This window comes from Gopherus flavomarginatus, chromosome 3 (genome assembly GCF_025201925.1).
Source record: "Gopherus flavomarginatus isolate rGopFla2 chromosome 3, rGopFla2.mat.asm, whole genome shotgun sequence".
NCBI classification, from domain to species: domain Eukaryota; kingdom Metazoa; phylum Chordata; order Testudines; family Testudinidae; genus Gopherus; species Gopherus flavomarginatus.
In genome coordinates this window covers 73,568,790-73,588,780 of record NC_066619.1, presented here as the reverse complement: position 1 = coordinate 73,588,780, position 19,991 = coordinate 73,568,790, and the positions used below count along the sequence as shown (strand labels likewise).

The 19,991-nt window shown below is 42.7% G+C and overlaps 1 protein-coding gene across 3 annotated transcripts in view; it reads left to right on the top strand.

Annotated features, from left to right (window-relative positions):
- The first annotated feature begins 45 nt into the window (after window positions 1-45).
- Window positions 46-19,991, top strand: part of TRIM36 (tripartite motif containing 36) — a 42,643-nt gene continuing 22,697 nt past the window's right edge. Inside the window, exons 1-2 of one of the 3 annotated variants that reach the window (XM_050945758.1) lie at window positions 46-419; window positions 17,512-17,749. In XM_050945758.1, coding sequence (XP_050801715.1) covers window positions 357-419; window positions 17,512-17,749 — 301 coding nt within the window. In that variant the 5' untranslated portion in view covers window positions 46-356. Of the gene's footprint in view, window positions 420-16,000; window positions 16,089-16,121; window positions 16,145-17,511; window positions 17,750-19,991 lie in introns of those variants that run through there. The other 2 variants (XM_050945759.1, XM_050945760.1) reach the window with 2 other exon arrangements.

The window sequence follows — 19,991 nt, the reverse complement described above, 5'->3', positions numbered from 1 at the left end:
GTTTTGTTGTTCCCAGCTGATGAGATATACCCTGTAGGGGAGGGAGGAGAAAAACAGTCAGTCTGTGTAGGCGGAGCTTGAATGTCCCGAGATAGAGTTCATCTAATGACATTTTCACATCACACAGCCACTCACGTTTTTTCCGTTAGCTCATCTTCTCCTTGCCCGCATCACAAATAGATTCAATGAAGACAGCGCAGCTCCTTTCTTTATTCCTTGAGAGCGCGCAGAGCGGGGTCTAATTTCTCTCTTTGGCAAAACTCCGGCCAAGACCAACGGCGAAAGTCAATGCTCTTGAAATTCGCTTGCCTTTAGGAGTTTGCTTCCTCGTTTTTTGTTTGCATGCGTTACTAATCATGTGTGAGTCAGATGAAGGGAGTGAGTTTGCCTACATAATGAAGTTGATAGAAAAAGGCAAGGTAAGGAAAATGGGACCCAGAAACGACTCCTCGGAAGACTGTCTTGGTTAATTCCCCTACCGTTAGACCCCGGCAAGACACAGTGGGTGATGCGGGTATTTCCAGATTAGCGCTTTACTGTGGATGGCAAATGGATTTGAATGTGCAGAGTCAGGACATATAGGCAGGGCTGGATTTAGACTCAGCCGTAGATTTTCCTTCGCTTGCTGCAGCATATAAAGCACAAGGTGTGGGGTAGGGTTATTTGCATTCAAAACGCTTCACCTGGTGAGTTGTTGCTAAAGCCTGGATTAGCTCCAACTCGAGCGACTGATTTACATGGGGTGGGGGCGGGAACGAACTATCTGTCAGAGCAAAACCAGATCGCGACTCAAGCGTGAAACTGATGGGATGAAACTCAGTCCCTCGGGCAGTGGGTCCGAGTTCTCCTCCCAGCCCGCGGACAATGTGAAACCCTCTTAATGGGTAGTCACAATAGGCAACAAGGCTTCCCCAATCGTTCTGTGGGCGCTGCATGGTGGCGCTTTGCTGGGGCCCGGGGGAGCGGAAAAGACCCCTCCAGGGCTGTCCTCTAAACTTGACTCCGGAATTGTTTACACCTATTGAGTAGTAGCGTGAGCCAGTCGGTTGCTGCGGACAATTAAATGCAGCCGCGCCATTGCTTTGTGTGTGAGCGCCTAGCGCCGCTCGCCCAGCTGCAGCCTGGGGCAGTGTCCGTTCCAGCAGCGCTTTCCACTCCGAGCTCGGCTGCCCGCCCTTGGCATGCAGCCCCGCTCAGAACGCCGGCGTGTGAACGGGGCTTCGGCCACGGCGAGATGACTCCGCGAACTAGGGCTTCCCACCCGCTCCGCAGCGCTCACTGGCTGAGGCTGGAGAAGCGGGATTCCCGGGGCGAGCCAAGCGCCAGGAGCAGGGGGAGGAGCTAGTCCCCAAGAGCTAAATGGGAGTCACAGTAACTGACAATGGCAGAGAGGCATGAGCCCTGTCAGGCCATCCAGCCCACCCCCTTGATGGTGCACTCCTCAGCTAGACTGGGGATGGCCAACCTGGGGCTCCAGAGCAATAAGCGGCTCTTTAGAAGTTATATGGTGCCTTGTATAGGCACCTACTCCGGGGCTGGAGAGCTACAGGTGCCAACTTTCCAATGTGCTGGGGTGTGTGTGCTCACTGCTCAACTCCTGGCTGTGCCACAGGCCATGCCGCTATGCCACCCCTTTCTGCCCACTCCCCTGAGCCTGCTATGCTCTCACTCCTCCCCTACCCCCCCCAGCCTCCTGCTCCCCCATGAAACAGCTGATCAGGAGGTGAGGGGGTGGGAGGTGCTGATCAGCAGGGCTGCTGGTGGGCAGGAAGCAGTGAGGGGGTGTGGGGGAGAGCTGATGTGGGGCCACTGTTGTATTACTGTGGCTCTTTGGCAACGTACATTGGTAAATTCTGGCTCCTTCTCAGGCTGATCTATGGTGCAGTCTCATTACTGATATAGTCTACTGATAATGCAGTAGGACTGCAAAGATGTACACACATGCTTAACTTTTTAAACATGTGACTAGTCCCATTGAACTCAATGGCCATGCCTACACGAGGGGGGAAAGGTCTTTTTACTGCATGTTATATAATTCTAGTGTGGACAAGGCAAGCTGTTCTTTTAATAGGTTGGCTGGGTGAGGGTAAACCATGGGCTGTGCAGTAGTGTGCTCCTCATCTAGCTAATGTGTGAAAACTGCAACTTGCCTTGTCTATGCTAAGAGTTTAAAAACACACTTTTTTCCTCATGTAGACATGACCTGTGAGGGCACTCACATGCTTGGAGTTAATCATATGGATACGCCTTTGCAAGATTGGAGCGTATGTCATTTATAACGCACTAAATTATTTGGTCTCTGAGAGCTGATCGACCCAACTACATGCTCGGGGATGTGAAAAATCCACATCCCTGGGCAGATTGTTAAACCAACCTAAATCCCCACATAGACAGCAATAGGCTGAATTCTTCCGTTGATCTTCTTCTGCCAGTCAGGGAAGTGGATTACCTGTGCCAAAGAGACAGCCCCTCCCTTTGGCATAGGAAGTGTCTGCGCTGAAGCGCTAGAGTGGCACAGCTACAGTATTAAAACCCAAGGCTATGCCTACACTTAAATCTGGGCTAGTCAAAATTCTGACATTGTCTTGCTGCTGCATCATTCCCATACTGTAGTGTGTGCAGACTGTAGTGTGTGCAGTGTAGAATCCAAGGTAGAATACAAAATGAATGTGAAATTGTCAGGGGTGTTCTCACTTAAATGCTTTGGGGGAAGGGGCACATTGGTGAATTCTTCTCTGAAACAAAGGGTTGTTAAAAATCTCTGGAAGAAAACTTTGTGCCATGATAATGGGGCGGGGTGGGGGTGGAGGAGAGGAGAAGGGAGCTGGTAGTTGTACCTCTTGAATTCTATCTGCCTGCGCCAAATTGTGGTGCTGTGTGTGCCAATGTAGATACAAACAGTGGCAATGTTTTTAAAAGAGGATATTTATTTTTAAGGCCACAACTGGTGTGGTAATGCTGTAGTGGAAAGATACCATGTAGCAGGAAATGATTCAGAACTTGCAGATATGGCTTGGGGGAAATGGCAGTGTCTGCATCTTCTAAAATTTTACAGAACAAAAAAAAACAACCCTTCTTGTATGTGATAGATATGATGCTAATGCAAGGATATCTCAGTCAGACTTGCTTTCCCCAAAAGCCTATGCCATAGTTTGTGATAGTTTAACAATCTGACCACACACAGTACTTTAATCTGCAGAGGGGATGATTTTGGGCACTCTTCCTCTTTCTATTTTTAAGGAGTGATCAATGCTTTGTACATACTCAAAAGTGGTTTTGTCATCTTCATGGCATTTTTCCCCCCTCCACTTCTCTTTATAAGCAACTGTAATTTGGAAATGATAGCTGGAATAATAAATGTTTGGGGTGAATAGGGTGACCAGATGTCCCGATTTTATAGAGACAGTCCTGCTATTTGGGGCTTTGTCTTATATAGGCGCCTATTACCTCCCACCCCCGTCCCGATTTTTTCATACTTGCTGTCTGGTCACCCTAGGGATGTGTGAAATTTCTCTGCCTCTTTGCAGTTTTCTGTTTCTCTGGCCAGTACTATAAGCCCTGCTAACAGGGATTTGTGCCTGGTGCCCTATGGCTCAACAAGATAATTCTGAAGACAAATGTTTGCCTGTCACGGATCAGATTGCTCTAAATGATGTGCGTAATAAAAATTGTTTCCAAGGGAAGGAATCACCTCCTACCCTTGAACTGGCCTGTAAGGGTTTTATTTCCGTCCCCTCCTCTACAAATGATTGTTCTGTGCTGATAACTGGTGCCAAATTGTCCCATTACATCTATGCAACAACATGTACTTCAGTGGGTAGCATAGGGTTGAGTGTCAGCGTAGAACTTGACGGCTAATTTCACAAAAAGCCATTCTGCATTCCTTATACACCCCAACTCCCACTTGACCGACTTTCTTCACAAATCCCAGTTCCCCATGTAAGATGGTACCTTTTTCTGCATCTGACCCCTTGATTTACAGGCTTTTCTATGGTAATCCTCACAATCTCTGGGTACCTCAATATATGTCTGTAAGGTCGGGAGGCTAAGCATTTTCCTCGTTTTACAGCAGAACTGTGGCATAGGGGAAATGGTTGATCTTCATCCAGATCTCTTGAGTCCCAGCTCAGTGTCTTAACCACAAGACCATCCTTCCTTGCTGTCACCTGTCTCATCTTCAGTAAACGTAAAATGCTAATGATATCGTATATCAAATCTCGTTTTTGTTACTCTCCATTATATGAAATACTACTTAGCAACAACGGCATCTGAAAATACTTAATAAAAACAAATCTCTTCCCCTGTCCATTCACAAAATTGTCTCCCATTTATATATCGTTTTTTTTGTTTCCATTTGGAATAGATCTTGGAATTCACACTGTGGGTTCTCTAATGGCAGCGACATAAATGTTTAACGCTGAGTAATGTAAAATATATATTTGTATAATTGCATAACGGATGTCAGTGCAGCTCTGGAAATAGTGTTTAGTGCTGACCCTGCTCCAGTTAATGTTTTCTTGCCTGGCTCTATAAGAGGAGACTATAAATCAATGAGAAATGTAAGTGATATTTTAGTTTATCCATGACTATTTTTAACTGTGGACTTTTGTTGTTTATGTAAGGGGCACAACATATATAACATCTTGGTCAATTCCCCAGGCTCCTTTCTTCACTCCTTTTACTCCAGTTTTGTCTTTCTTTGATCTGGCTCTCCAGAGAGCGTGTGATTAATAATAAGCAGCTTTAAAAATATTGGTTCTAGACAAAAAAAACTGTACAATAAAGAATACTTTAAAAAACAAATCAAAACCTTATTAGAACACCATCGCTTTTAAATAGTATTTTAAAAGGCATTTGGAAGTCAGGAAACTCATAATTCAGGCTCTTCAAATAATCTAAACTCTGCCTCTGCGTTCCTGTCTATGATCCATTCCTGAATAGTGTCTGTATGTACATTGATAACTGTCTTATGGTGCAGTTGCTGCTTAATCTTAGGAGAGAATATAGTTAGAGCTCTGTACAGTGGTACAAAAACTGAGCTGTGTGAGGAATTGAAAAGAGGAAGTATAATAGGGTTTATTAGCAGCCATAAAGCCCTAGCTTCAGGCAGAGTCACAACTTCAAAGTGCTCTTAAACAGCTATTTTTAGAGTGTAGTCCCAGCCCTGCTAGCCAAAGTTTGTTGACGCAGTTTGGGAGGTTTGCTCCAAAATTCTGTGTAGACATATTGACTCACTTGAATTGAACAGGAGTTAGTGTTTCGTGTTGTGTGTGTATGTATCAGACTTCAGATGTTTCTTGCTATCAATGGGTGAGTGTTTGAGTTGGTGGCCCATATGTGATGAGGGTTGGTGCTTTGTTTTAGAAGTTATATTATTTTTAAACAGCACCTGAAAGTGCATTAGTCATTTCCCAGATGGATTTTGTCCTGTTCTGAAGAGCTTACAGGAGCTAAGGACATGATGTGACAAGGGAAGACGAAACATAAGGAGGAGGTAGTGGGAATAGAAAAGCATTGATAATCCTATCATTGGGTATCTGTTGTTTGGTGATTTATGCACGTTTTATGTCTGGTTTTATGAGGTAAGGTTTAACAAGCAACTTTAATCCTGAATTATGAATTTTCCATGACTTCAAAATGCTTTTAAAATAACTACAATAATCTAAGTGCCATTACTTCTTGGAAGATTGAATTCTGCCTTAATGAAGTGTATTTTGGTTTGGATGTTTTCTTAAAAAAAAAAAAATTAAAAGTGGCTGCATTGTCACAGTATATGTTACATTTATATGGCAAGTGACTACTCTTCAAGCTCCAGGTGATGTGTAGAGAAGCCGCAGCCCCAGCAGATCTGAAGCTCTCGTTCATTGTTGTATGCTACTGCTTCCTGGATCACTTGGCACAGCAAAGTGGGGTAGCTGCTGCTGCTCCCTGGGTTGCCCTTCATGTGAAAAAGGATGCTACAGGTTTGGGGCAGAAAAGATGTGCTGGACTTCTCTTTACTCTTCAGAGTAGTAGACGCATACTAGCCAGTGATTAATTTGTGATGAAAGAGATGCCTGGGCTCAAACAATTAAGTGCCGGGGTTCAAGCACTTTTTTTACACTCATAACTGATGCAGCAATCCCAGAGGTGCTGGGGCCATGACCTGTCAAGCCTAAAGATGGTGGGGCTCAGCCCTGGTATAAATTAAGCACTGATACCAGCTGCATTCATTTTGCCATAGTTGAAGAGTATCATAACATCTTGGGACTTTGGAAAGCAAAGTCCTTATCCACTGAGCAGTTTCCATGGTGCTGTATCTGCACCAGTTAAGAATGTAACCTTGAACCTGTGCAGTTCAGCTGAGAAAGTTTATAAACTGGCCTGGCAGAGTTTGTAAGACCAACTAGGGTTCAGGTCCTGTAGCACATCTCTGCTCCTGGAGATTGAGTTGCCAGACCCAAGCACTGTTTAGCACCTATAAATAGCTTAGTACACTGAAAGAGCCATAGAAATTAAAGCCTTCTCTGGCCATGTTTACAATATGGTGCCATAACTATGTCAGCGTAACTCCCAGCATAACCTTCTAGAGTAGATGCAACCTACAATGATGATAAGGGGTTTTCCATTGCTATAGGAACACCACCTCTTCAAGCAATGGAAGCATTTTTCCATCAGCTTTCCTTCATCTACACCAGGACTTAAGTTGGCCTACCTACACCACTCAGGCATGTGGATTTTTCACACCCCTAAGAAGTGTAGCTATGTTTATCTAAGTTTTAAGTGCAGCCCAGACCTCTGATTCTGTAGATCTCATATTTTTCCACCTTGTATTTCAGAAGGTGGCAACTGTGGGTAAAGGATGAAGCTGATGGTTTTGGTGGTTGGCTGCATGTATTAATCAGAAATCCATTGTTGCCTTTACATTTATTTGAATTTTGCAGTGCCTCATAAAAATAAGATCCTTTCCCTGAAGAGCATGCAAACTGAATTCAGCATGATACAACTAGTGAGGGGTGTAAACAGGTAAAGTGGGGGACTGGAGAGGAAGAGGAGGATGACTCCATAGCACTTGAGCCATTTTGATGGTTAACTTTTTTCAGATTGCATATCCTCCCTCTCAATTGCCATAGTCTCCATCTCATTGAATGTGGTCGGTGAGGTGGCTTAGCAAATGGACTCTAGGCGTGTTCTAAGTGTTAGGAACAGCATTGAAACAACTTTGAAGGGAGAAACTGCCCAAGGTAGGGGCTTGGCAGCAAGGACAAAGTATTTGAATCTCCTGTGCAGTGCTGTGGGAGGCAATGAAGTAACCTCAAAGGTAAGTGGATGAGAAGGTCCAAGTGAGGAGCAAAAGAAATGACTTTGGTAGCCACATTTTGGATGGAATGGAGGGGGGAGACATTGTTTTTTTTTATATTTATCTAGGATTATGTTTAGAAACAACCAAACCAAACTACAAAACATAGCTATTGTGGAAGCTCTCTGAACTTGGGACAGGTGTTTTAGACGCTGATAAACTCTAAATAAAGACCTAAGCACTGCACCTCTCCTGTGTGGGTGCCACTATTCCTTGTGGAGTTCATAAAGTCACCTGGAAAGAGCTTGTAAAATAAAGTATACAGACATATTAATCACTTCAAAATTAAGAATACCATCCATAACAATTTCCAGGAACAATGGCTTTATTCTGAAGAAAAAAAATAGAGAAGATGAAAGAAATTGAATGGTTAAACTTTGAGTTATTATGTGAAGCTAGTTACAGCCTTCATGTGACAATGGCTGTGTACGTATAATAATAGACTAAGCAAACATTCTCTAGAACAGTAATCCCCTTTCCTTTTAACAACCAAATAATGGTATTCATCTAAATATGTTTGTGTGGGTATGTTATAGCAAAACCGTATTCTTTCTTCTCTCCTTATTTTACAAAGCACTTGTCCACTCTTCAGAGTAACACAACTGAAGGATAAATATCTAGAATACAAAGACTAGCTCATACTCCCCAAACCAGTTATATCTCCCAAACTAAAAATAGCACCTTTAGCCAGGCCACTCTAAACAACCTTCCTTGCTAGGTTAACCTGCATCCTGAAACCCCTACATCTAGGAAAAGCCCAGGAGAACACATGAGCCTTGCTGTACGTTCTGAAGCTCAACTTCTTTGGATCTAAGAGGGATGTAATCAGCAGAATTGACAATTCGCAGAGAACGCTTTGCCATTCGCCTCCTTGTTTTTAACCAATGAACTCTGAGCTCAACTCTGTCACATCCATCCTGATTGCAAATGCCACAGTGTTGCACAGAGGGAGAGGTGTGTCTCTAGAAGCCAGGTCACAAACTGTTCTAAGCTCTTTAGGGCAGGGACAATCTTTGTGTTGCATGTAAAGTGCCTAGTCCTGGACTGGGGTCTTTAGGCACTATCACAATACAAATGAAAAACAATTTAGCTAAATAATTTAGTTTACTTAAAACTAGTACTTCATATCCTACCTGGAAATTACCCGAAAGCCAGTGCAAACCAATGCCTGGGAGACCTATTGTGAATTAGTGAACAAGTTAACAAATACAGTTTAAGGACATGGGAGGGAAAAGCAAGGATAATGGATCATAAAATGTATTTCAGTTTAACGGTTCTGCCAGTCATGCATTATGGGAATGCAAAGCACTCTGGCTATACTTCCTATACTGTGGGGGCCAGGAAAACATAGTGTTGCTAACTCTATGCTGCATAGGGACTCCCAAGCCCCAGGGACTTTCCAGACAACCTTTCTACAGAGACAACTAACAAAGCCACCTACTCTGGTGGTGGTTTTCTGACTAATTTATTTAATGGTGCTTCCCTTCCTTTTCCTTCTCAGTGATGCAGCAATATGAACAAAAATGATGCAGGGGAAACTGCCCTGAGAATGCAGTAGTTCTGGAGTCAGGGGATGTCAAAAAGATAGTAAATTAGGTGTCCAGGGGGATTAAAGGGGAGGGGTTAAAGAGAGAACACGTGTTTCTCCTTTCCAGATCTACTAGTTGGAGCCCAGGCCTCTCAGCCCTTTCATCCATGCAGTGTCTTAATAGGCTGGGGAAGCCCAGCTAATTAAAATCCTGCTCTCAAAGTACTTTGAAGTCAAAGTAAACAGACACATAAGCAAATTAATACCTTAGTGATCGATTATAGGATTGAACAAATAGTCACTCACAAAATCCTGACACTAACAATTGTTGGCACTACAGTGCAATCGGGAGGTAGGGGTATAGCCTTATCTATGCTAGCAAAATTAACCATTGTTGGTAACGGGTATTGGCAAGGGTACCTCCTGAACTAGTGTGGACTGTGTTATAAGTGCAAGTGTTGCCAAGGCCAAACCCTTCTCAGTACTATTCAGAGATGGTGGCAGTGCCAAACAGGGTTTGTTCTTGGCTGCACTTGATAGCTGAACCATATTCAGCACCAATTCAGTCATGTCTGTTAGCAATGGGTACTCTTGCTAGTGTAGACAAAACTGGGTGATGCTTTCAAAGCTCTGATGGAACATGCGTATAGAATCAAGGAATTCTTAAATGTAAAGGATAATGCAGTTACTCATAAATTTCCAAATTAAGTCTTAATTCATGGTTTATTAGCCTCTTGGAAGCTTGACAATAAAACATTTCCTCACTAACCTGTTTTTCTTCCCTTGTCTGTGCTATAGAGCTACATGAGATTTGGCTAACTGACATTTTCCAGTTAAAAAAGCATGTAAAAATTAGTGACACGGTTAATGCCAGTAACTTTAAGTACAACATTCTGAATTTTGTTAGGAGGGTGGTTTACAAAGCAAACTTGAAATAAAATGGCTGCATCTGTCTTTTTTCTAAAATAAATAAACCATTTTCCTCTGTTTTGAATATAAATATTTCTTTGCAATGCTGAAAATGCAAAAAGATCACCACTGTGTTCACCATTTCCAGCAAATGCAATTTACCAGTCAAATTTCACTGTTCAAGCCCAGTAAAGTAAATAATGATGAAAAGCAAATTACTATTTACAATTTTTTGGTATTCATGAATCATCTGAAGTGGCATTAGTAACATCATTAAAGAATTTCGGGGGGAAAAACATACCTGACTATCTTGATTACATTCTTTTAAACTGACTTTACTTTGTGTTTTTGTGTGTGTGTATGTAACATGTAGGTCAAATGTAGGGCTTATCAAACTTAGCAGCCTTTTAACATTGAAACTCAGGCCATAACTCAATCTGTTTAATTAACTAAACCTCTTTCCATTGTGTGAATTAAGGACATTGTATGTCTTAACTTTGAATTTCTTAGCTAATGCATTTTTTTTCACAAGCTTAACTATACATGACCACAGATGGTAATATTTCTGCCCCTCCCCCAATATCTAAAGACGCTAATCCATATTATGTGAGGGTTTAATTTATTTTTTTTGTCCTGGATGTGAGTGGAGAGGATGTATTCTGTATATTTTCAAATGGAAGCTTGTTGGAAAAGGGGAAGGTGAGATGCACACAAACCTCTGGGTTTTTCAGCTGTTTATCTGAAAGACTCTTAAGCAAAGTGAGCTGTCATGGGATAACAGGTCCTCTCATGGAGTGGTAACTGGTTAAAATGTAGGAAACAAAGAGTAGAAATAAATGGTCAGTTTTCAGAACAGAGGGAGGTAAATAGGGTATCCCTCAGAGGTCTGAAATGGAAACAGTCCTAGTCAACATATTCATAAATGATCTGGAAAAAGGAGTAAGCAATGAGGTGGTAAAATTTGCAGATGATCCAAAACTACTCAAGATAGTTAAGTCCAAAGCAGACTGCAAAGAGCTACAAAAGGATCTCACAAAACTGGGTGACTGGGCGACAATGTGACAGGTGAAATTCAATGTTGATAAATGCAAAGTAATGCACATTGGAAAACATAATCCCAACTATATATATATATAAAATGATGGGGTCTAAATTAGCTGTTACCACTCAAGAAAGAGATCTTGGAGTCACTGTGGCTAGTTCTCTGAAAACATCCACTCAATGTACAGCAGCAGTCAAAAAGGCGAACAGAATGTTGAGAATCATTAAGAAATGGGATAGGATATTAAGCCAGAAAACATATTGCCTACATAAATTCCTGGTATGGTCACATCTTGAATACTGTGTGCAGATGTGGTCGTCCCATCTCAAAAAAAAAAAAAAAAAAAAAAAAAAAAAAAAGATATATTGGAATTGGAAAAGGTTCAGAAAAGGACAACAACAATGATTAGTAGTATGGAACTGCTGCCATAGAAGGAGAGATTAATAAGACTAAGAATTTTCAGCTTGGAAAAGAGATGACTAAGGGGGGATATGATAGAGGTCTATAAAATCATGACGGTGTCCAGAAAGTAAATAAGGAAGTGTTATTTACTCCTCATAACACAAGAACTAGGGGTCACTAAATGAAATGAATAGGCACCAGGATTAAAACAAACAAAAGGAAGTATCTTTTCACACAACACACAGTCAACATGTGGAACTCTTTGTCAGAGGATGTTGTGAAGGCCAAGACTATGGCCTTGGCTACACTGGCGCTTACAGCGCTGCAACTTTCTTGCTCAGGGGTGTGAAAAAAAACACCCCCCAGAGTGCTGCAAGATACAGCACTGTAAAGTGCCAGTGTAAACAGTGCCGCAGCGCTGGGAGCACAGCTCCCAGCGCTGCAAGCTAATCCCCATGAGTGCTTGGCTACACTCAAAACTTCAAAGCGCTGCTGCGGCAGTGCTTTGAAGTGTGAGTGTGGTCCCAGCGCTGCACGTACTCCGCCTCCTCATGGGGATTACCTTGCAGCGCTGGGAGCTGCACTCCCAGCGCTGCGGCACTGTTTACACTGGCGCTTTACAGCACTCAGGGAGGTGTTTTTTTCACACCCCTGAGCGAGAAAGTTGCAGCACTGTAAAGCGCCAGTGTAGCCAAGGCCTATAACAGGTTTAAAAAGAACTAGATAAATTCCTGGAGGATAGGTCCATCAATAGCTCTTAGCCAGGATGGACAGGGATGGTGTCCCTAGCCTCTGTCTGCCAGAAGCTGGGAATACATGACGGGATGGATTATTTGATGATTTCCTGTTCATTTCCTCTAGGGACCTGGCATTGGCCACTGTTGGAAGACAAGATACTGGGCTAGGTGGAGCTTTGGTCTGACCCAGTGTGGCCATTCTTATGTTTTTATCCATCCACACTGCCATTAAAGAAGAGAGAGCTCCTGGCCTGTTCCTCCCCGCTTTTCTAAAATTACACTCCACATTTCTTTCCGATGCCTTGGATGACATACATTTGATGCTCTTTGGGGCAAGGACCATGTTGTTGTTTTTTTTGTTTGTTCCTTTGTTTGTTTACTTTTGTTTTTGGTGATTGGAAAACACCCAGTACATTTTTAACACAGAGTGCACCTTAATATTTGTGCAGCAGTTTGAAGATTTATATTTTAAACACCCTGAGGTCTTATCTGTACTAAACTTTTTGGGGGAAATTTCCCATCACTGGTAGCAACAGCAAGCATAGGTGAAAACAGGATACAGGTTTCTTTACCACCGTTGTCCAGACCTGTTCTAAGCAAGATGAGCTGGCCTGGCACAGAGTGCACCCTGTTTTTCCTAATCTAACCTGATGCAGCAATGGTGTGAAACTTCCCAAAATAGTCTAGCATGGGCACAGCCTAGGAGGCAGATAATCTTATCCCCTTATCTAGATAAGAATTAGGACCTTGCCTATACCAGAAAAGTGACCTAGTTTTATTTTTTTTTTAAATCCATCTAGTTAAACTAGTGCAAATCCATAAAGATGATGCACATAAACCAGGTTCAATCCTACCTTATATTAAACTACTTATTTAAAGTAAATTGATACAAACAAGGGTCAAATTCTATTACATGTCTCTGCTTTAGAATTTAGCACTTGTTTAAGTAGCTCAGTGTAAAAATTTAATTTAGTTTAAACTGATGCACTTTTCTAGTACAGAAGGCATAAATCACAGCAGTTAAGTGCTTTTTCCCATTACCGCAGAGGGAGTTAATAGCAGAGGTGGGATTAGGTGGGAATTCCTGACTTCTTCTAGTTTTGGACACAATCAGTTCAATGTATTTGTTCCTTCCCCCTGCCCCCTTCATTCCACTCCCTTTTTGTTTGCCCTTCTTCCCTTTTTGGGAAAATCTTGAATTCCAGTCTCTCGCTCCCAGGACACCAGTTGAGAAAGAGGTACCTTGCAGAGCTCTTTCAGATGACTATAAAATGACATCTGGTGCTTTTCTCCCCACAAACTTCTGAGTTCTTGCCGAGCTATTTTCTCAGCACAATACTGATTGACACGGCGAGGGGAGGGGGGCAAGAATTGAACTGAAGTTGTATAACTTAGATATATGAATAACGTAGCTGAAGTTGATGTACTTAGATCTACTTACCGCGGTGTCTTCACTGCAGTAAGTCGACTGCTGGCGCTCCCCCCGTCGACTCTGCCTGCGCCTCTTGCTCCGATGGAGTACCTGAGTCAATGTGAGAGTGCTCGGCGCTCAATTTATCGCGTCTTCACTAAATGTGATAAATTGACCCCTGCTGGATCGATCACTCTGAAGGTAAATGTAGGCATGCCCTCAGACCCAGTCTTGAACTATGATGTACTTCCACTAGACTGCAGAAGGTCCATCCTGCTGCAAAGAAGAATCATTCCTTTATTGCTAGTTGTTCCTTAGCTACAATGATAGGCGCAGGATGGTGCTTCTGTATCAACATTAGTAGGATGAAACTGAGAATTCTATCACTATAGGCATCACTGTTCTGTGATTAGTTCACAACAAGGACATAAATTGATCATAGAACATTGGTGCCTATGCTGGTAGAATTTTCCGTTTCATCCTAGGCAGTCTTATTTAAATGCTTTTGAGATGTATGATGGCTACTAGAAAGTGTACCTGTCTCTCTTTTCCCCCATAATATAGTATACCATTTTCTTGTAGAGAAAATGCTCTTTGTCTCCATTGCTGATACAGCCTCAATTCTATCAACATAAACAAAACAAACTTTGTTTTACTGCACCTCATCCCCTCAGTACCTGAGCACTTTGTGTTAATTAGATTGACAATAGCAAAGTCTCTGAACGTCAGAGTGGCTACTCTCCCTTTTGGTGTCCTTGAAGTCTGTGCTTGGAGTGGGGTTCTATTTTATTTATTTATTTATTTATTTTAGGGGGAAGAATGGAGAGGGAGAGAAAAAATAGATGAGAACGGTTGTTGAGAATGTCATTTTGGTCATGGTGGGAAAATGTGATCAAAGAGAGAGGTAACTGTAGTTTCTTAAAGATAGTCAGATTCTAGACTCACCTAGTCTCTTCATTTTACTTCACAGCTGGATACCTTCGACAAAGGCCCTATTTACATTAAGGAATTTTACTTACATGAGTTTGGTTTGGTATGTTAAAGGATCAAGCTACACTTGTGTAAGTACTGCTTTACATCAGTGCAGCATGTTTATGGTGCAAACCCTTAATGATATTGATGCAGTTATATCATTACACTGGTGCAAATTTATTTATTACAGACAGGGCTTATGGACCCAGGGAAGTTATTACTGTATAATGTAGAGTGTGACTATAAAGCACTATCTATTCCAGAATAGCTCTCTGTGTGGACACTCTTACACTGGGATAAGTGTGTCCACATGGGGTGCTTATCCAGTCAATTTCCCATGTAGACAAGTTGTATTTACCTTGTCTCCAACTCTCACGTTCTTTTTTTCCCTCAGTTTTATGATCTGCGTTGTCGCAGAGAAGTGCTTTTGTCTTGATGGTTCATAAATAGAGATGTTGAGTAAAACTTTTAGAAGTGCCTAAATCCCATTTTCAAGAGTGAGACTGAGATTTATGTTCCTAAATCTAGATTTCAAAAGTGATTTAGGCACGTTTGAAAGTGTTACCTTTTGTGTACTCTAATGCATCTGGAATTTGGTATATTCCTGGCTCTAAAGATTATGACCAAAGCCTTGAAAGGGCAAGGGTGGTGCATTGGGGGGGAGGTACTGGAGTGCAGGACGTGCTCCTGGCAGCATAAACCATACAAGTAGTAGGCAGCTGCATTTTGCACCAGCTGGAGCTTTTGCAGCCTTGGCAAATCTGCAAGCCTGCTAGCACCACCTGGATAATTTGGCACTGAAAACACAAGGTGTTTTAAAATGTAGATGGGAGATGTTGTTTACTTTTCCTTGTGGCATAAGGTAGCATTAAGGATTTTCTGAATGTGTGCACAGTCACAGATTTAGGTACTTTATTGTGGGGTACACATGGAGTATGTTAATATGTAAAATAGTCGATACTGTGACATAACAATGCAAACTTGAAATGTTAATTTGAAAAATATTTAACTCTTCCCCCACCTCGAGTGAAAAGAAATAGTCAAGAGTAAACAGAGAGGGTGGGATATTTAGGTGTGAGGGTCCCGTTCTGTACCACCTCTTCCAGTGTGACTTGTTTCATTTAAAAAACAAAAAACCTCTTGCTCACCTCTAACTTCTCCCCTTGTTGCTAGAGTTTAAGTCCCCGGCCCGGCCACGTCTCACTTACAGGCGGAGGAGGAGGACAATCCTTCCCCCCGGCCGGATTTTAAGGGAAGCCAGTCTGGGTTCAGCCTCCTGCAGGATGAGGGGGAGAGTGAGTGTGTTGCCCCGTGTCCCCTTTCTGAGGCGGGGGGAAGCAGCGAGTCTCCTGCCCTCCGCCTGCCGCGCTGGGCGTGGCCCTGGGTACTGTGCGGTGGCTCTGGGGCCGGTCCCTGCTGGACAGCGCCGGTCCCAGCCGCGCCGCGCCCCGCCCCACGCCCCCCGGCGCTGCCCCTTGCCCTCCTCTCGGCGGGCGGGAGCCGGGCCGGCTGGGGGCGGTTCGGGGGGGCGAGGGTCGCGCTCCCTCCTCCCGGACAAAGGTGCCAGGTGTCGCCCCGCCCCTCATTGTGCGGTAGGCGCCGTCGCCAGGCCGCCCCGCCCCGCCCCGGCCAGCTGCTGCGCTGTCTGGGAGCCTGTAGCCTCCTCCGGCCCCGCGCTCCGCCCGCAGGAGAGCCCGAGCCCGAGCCCGGGCGGTTCCAGGATGGAGGGCGATCGGCTGGAGCCCGCCGTGAGTGCGGGGCGCGGGGGTTCTCGCGGCCGGCTCGGGGTGCGGTCGGGCGGACGGTGGGTGCCTGGCCCCAGAGGGTCACGGGGCGCTGTGAAGGCGGGAGATTCCCCCAGCAGGCGGGGCTCGTGGATGCCCCAAACTTCCTGCCTTTAGCCCCGCTGCCGGCCCCGGCGCGTCGTACTGTCCCCGTGCTCCTGTAACTGCAGCGGCTGCCCCGCCGCACCCAGCCCGCGAGCTGCAGGGTGCGTCCCTCTCGGGCGCTGGAAACCTGGGCGCGGGGATTGCTGGCTTTCTGCAGACTCATCCTGCTGCAGTTCGCCGCCCTTCCCTGCTCCTGTCTGACAGCCCTGCCTGGAGAGCGCCCTCCAGAAATCCCTCTTGGGGGTGTGGCTGGAGAAGCCTTTGTTTTAGGGGGCCGAGGAAAGGTTGCGCATTACTCACTGATTCTTTAACAGCCAAGCGCCCTCCTTTCCTCCACCCCACCAAACCCAGTTCACAAAGCACCGTTCCCTAGGGCGTTGCAGAGCGTTTCTCCTAATTCATTCAACCAGGCTATAATTTACTTTGACTGGACTGTAATTGGGACAGGAACCTTCCCCCCGGTCTCCCGCCTCTTTTAGAAACAATGTGCTTTCTTGTTTTCTTCGTGATTGTTAGGAACTTGGAAGAAGAGTAAACCCAACTATGAACGTACGCTAGAGAAAAGCAAGCTTAAGTAGATGTGTGAGGAATAGTTTATCCACAGCTACTTATTGAGAACTTGGATCTTTCTTATCTAAGAAGTTTTTGTAACCAAATGTACTGAAATAAATTGAATAATGGAATTAACAGTTTTTTATAGTAAAATGATACTTTCAGGTAGTTAAAGCCTGAACACATGGCTTTTACTTAAAAAAAAAACATGCAAAACCTCATGTTTTCAGGATTGTTACAATTTTCATTTTTTTAATATCATTTACACCTCTTATGCAGGTTATTGTGCAAAGCAGGAGAAGTAGAACTAAAAGGATATTGACTCTAGACAGTTTCACTTTTGCTTACTATATTTACTATTTGCACTCCCTTTGGATAATAAACACAGTACAGGAGGTGTTGTGTTAGTAATGTAGATAGTGAATCTGGTATTTACAGATTTTTTGGCCCTTTTAGAAGATGAACTGCAAAGCCAGAAGACAGGAACTTTATGATTAATTTAAAAAACAAAACAAAACCCACTTTGTTTTTACAGTAGACTTCTCATTTTTGATGGAGGACCTGAGATGCAAGCCTTAGCTTTGTTGTGCTTATGTTTTTGGAGCCACTTTCTTTTTCTGATGTAAGATGTAAATGTAGTTTTGAATGTTTGTATATAATGTGAGTCTTGCTGGCTCAGATTCTGATCTTTTCTTAATTTTTCTTTCCTCCTCTCCTCTCTCTTTTCAAGGTTACCATTAAGAATATTGAACGAGAGCTCATCTGCCCAGCATGCAAGGAGTTATTTACCCATCCACTGATCCTCCCTTGTCAGCACAGTATCTGTCACAAATGTGTAAAAGAAATTCTCTTCTTCACACTTGAGGACTCTTTCACTGATCTAGGCTCTGAATCCTCCAATCAAAGTAGCCCTCGTATTCGAATCCATTCTCCTAGTTTGGATAGAATTGACAGGGTTAATAGATCAGGTATGTACCAGAATATTGTTTGTGCTCTGGAAATTTCGTGTAGAAGACTGATTTTAATATGAATGGTCTATGCCTTAGTAAAGGTGTCATCTGATACTTTTAATGTTGAACGTTGTCACATGAATAACTTCAGAATGGTTTAGTTTTCGGTCTTTGTTTATAGCATGCGCAAACAAATATTGGAAGTGAGAATGTCCTATTGTAAAGTTGAGATACTCTAGTGGACATATATAAAATAGTTATTAAATATAGTATCCTGTAAATTGGTTCATAGCTATAATTTTTCTGATGCTGAATTAGTCTAGTCACTATGGCTGTTTAATGTGACATAATCTTAGGTATCTTTAGAAAATGCCATGTTTTTTGTTTGGGTTGGTCTCCAGGCTTTATGCTGCTCACAGTCTGGTGGCTTTGGTTTCCTTTGGAGTCTTTTTGGTGCAGCTTTTCTAAACTATATATCTCCTTTGCTTCATGCATTTCACTAAGGTATATTAGTAGATTACTTTCCATATGTGATATCTGAACTCTTCAAGCAAAAAACTTTGCAAGAAGAATGAACCAGAGTTCTCTGTGTAAAGTATCAAGGAATACTTAATTACTGGTTTCTTGAACTGTTAATTCATGTCTGACTTTATCTTGAAGATACTTAGCTTAACCTTATTCAATTATCTAAATATTCATAGATCTTAAGTAAAAGAAATCCACCTTATTAAATGTAAATAAGTGTAAAAGTACTCTGTAACACTTAAAAAAAATCTCAAGGGATGGCTGCACTTGCAGGTATTCTGGAATAGCTGTCGCTTTGGAATAACTCTGAGTGTCCACACTCAATTTTGGAATTAGAGTGTGTTTTCCTGAGTTAGCTTAATCCACTTCCAAAGTGGATTCCCTTTAAATTCAAGCCCTACCTTTATTATGGAATAACTTTCGTGTGTAAACAAATCCTAAAACTTGCATCTCAGGTTTTAGGAATGTTAATTTCTTGTCTTTCATTTCTCGAGAGCAGAAACTTTCATCACCATCTTTTAAAGCACACTTAAATTAGGACTGTGACTTAAATTAGGATTGTGGCTAGTTATACCTCTTTGTGTCCTCTTTCCTGCCCCACCCCCAAAAAGGGTAGAGTTTGACCAATATGTTGCACATCTGGCTTTGCTAATTAAAAAAAAAAAATCCTAGTTTAAAATTAGTTACCCTCTAATATTTTGTATTTTGGTTTGCTGTCACTCAGGAAGTGTCTTTTGAGGCTAGGAATCCTGTTTGTGATGTTAATACAGTAATTTACCATCTTCACATTTTGTGTACTATTACATCCAGACCAAACACAAACAAAACCACACTTGTAAAAAGAACTATTGGGTAGCAAAATCAAGCGCATGGAAGCTAAGAAATGGCAGAACTAAGTGTTGACCATACAACGTTAATTTGGCCCTTTTGTGCGTATGCACTATAATACTGTCTGTAAGTACATGACCACATATTATTTTTTATCCATAAGATGCCTGCCTCATTCAGTGTGCAGGATGAACAGTGCTCATTGCATGGGTAGCTTATTCAGTATACAACCCCATGTGCTATGTGCCACATGCCATCCAAACTCTGCACTGAACACAGAATTATTAATTTCCTCTGGAACTTTTCTGTGGCACTCTCATCATAATATCTTAATTCTTTTTATAAACCTCTTAGTTAATTACAAATATTAATTAATTAATCTTTACAACATTTCTGAGGTGCGATGATATTTTCATCTCCATTTTACATATGAAAGGCCGGAAATACAGAGATTATATTTTTTAAATATTGTAAAAAAAGTGACAAGTAATTTAGGGTGCCCAATTTGAGACGCCTAGGGACTGATTTTTCAGAGTACAAGGACTGATTTTTCAGAGTACAGGTACTTGGTACAAAATGCTAATTTATGTGCAAAGCTCCCATTGACTTTGTAATGATCCCAACAGTGGCCCATTAGCATGAGTACAAAGCTCAGGGCAGACTTGAAAAAACAGGACATAAACCCTAAATTGATTGTTCGTTCTAAATGTAGATTTCCCCAACCAACTGTACCCTGTGCAAACACTTCAGGCACATTAACAGCCTTAAACAGATTCACTGACAGTCCCTAGGATACTCCAGCCCGTTTTGTCACCCTGGCGAGTGAGTGTATTTCCATGATATATGGTCCTTAAGACCAAGAATCACAGCAATATTCGCTTACCCAGTCGCTTACCCAGGTCAGTTG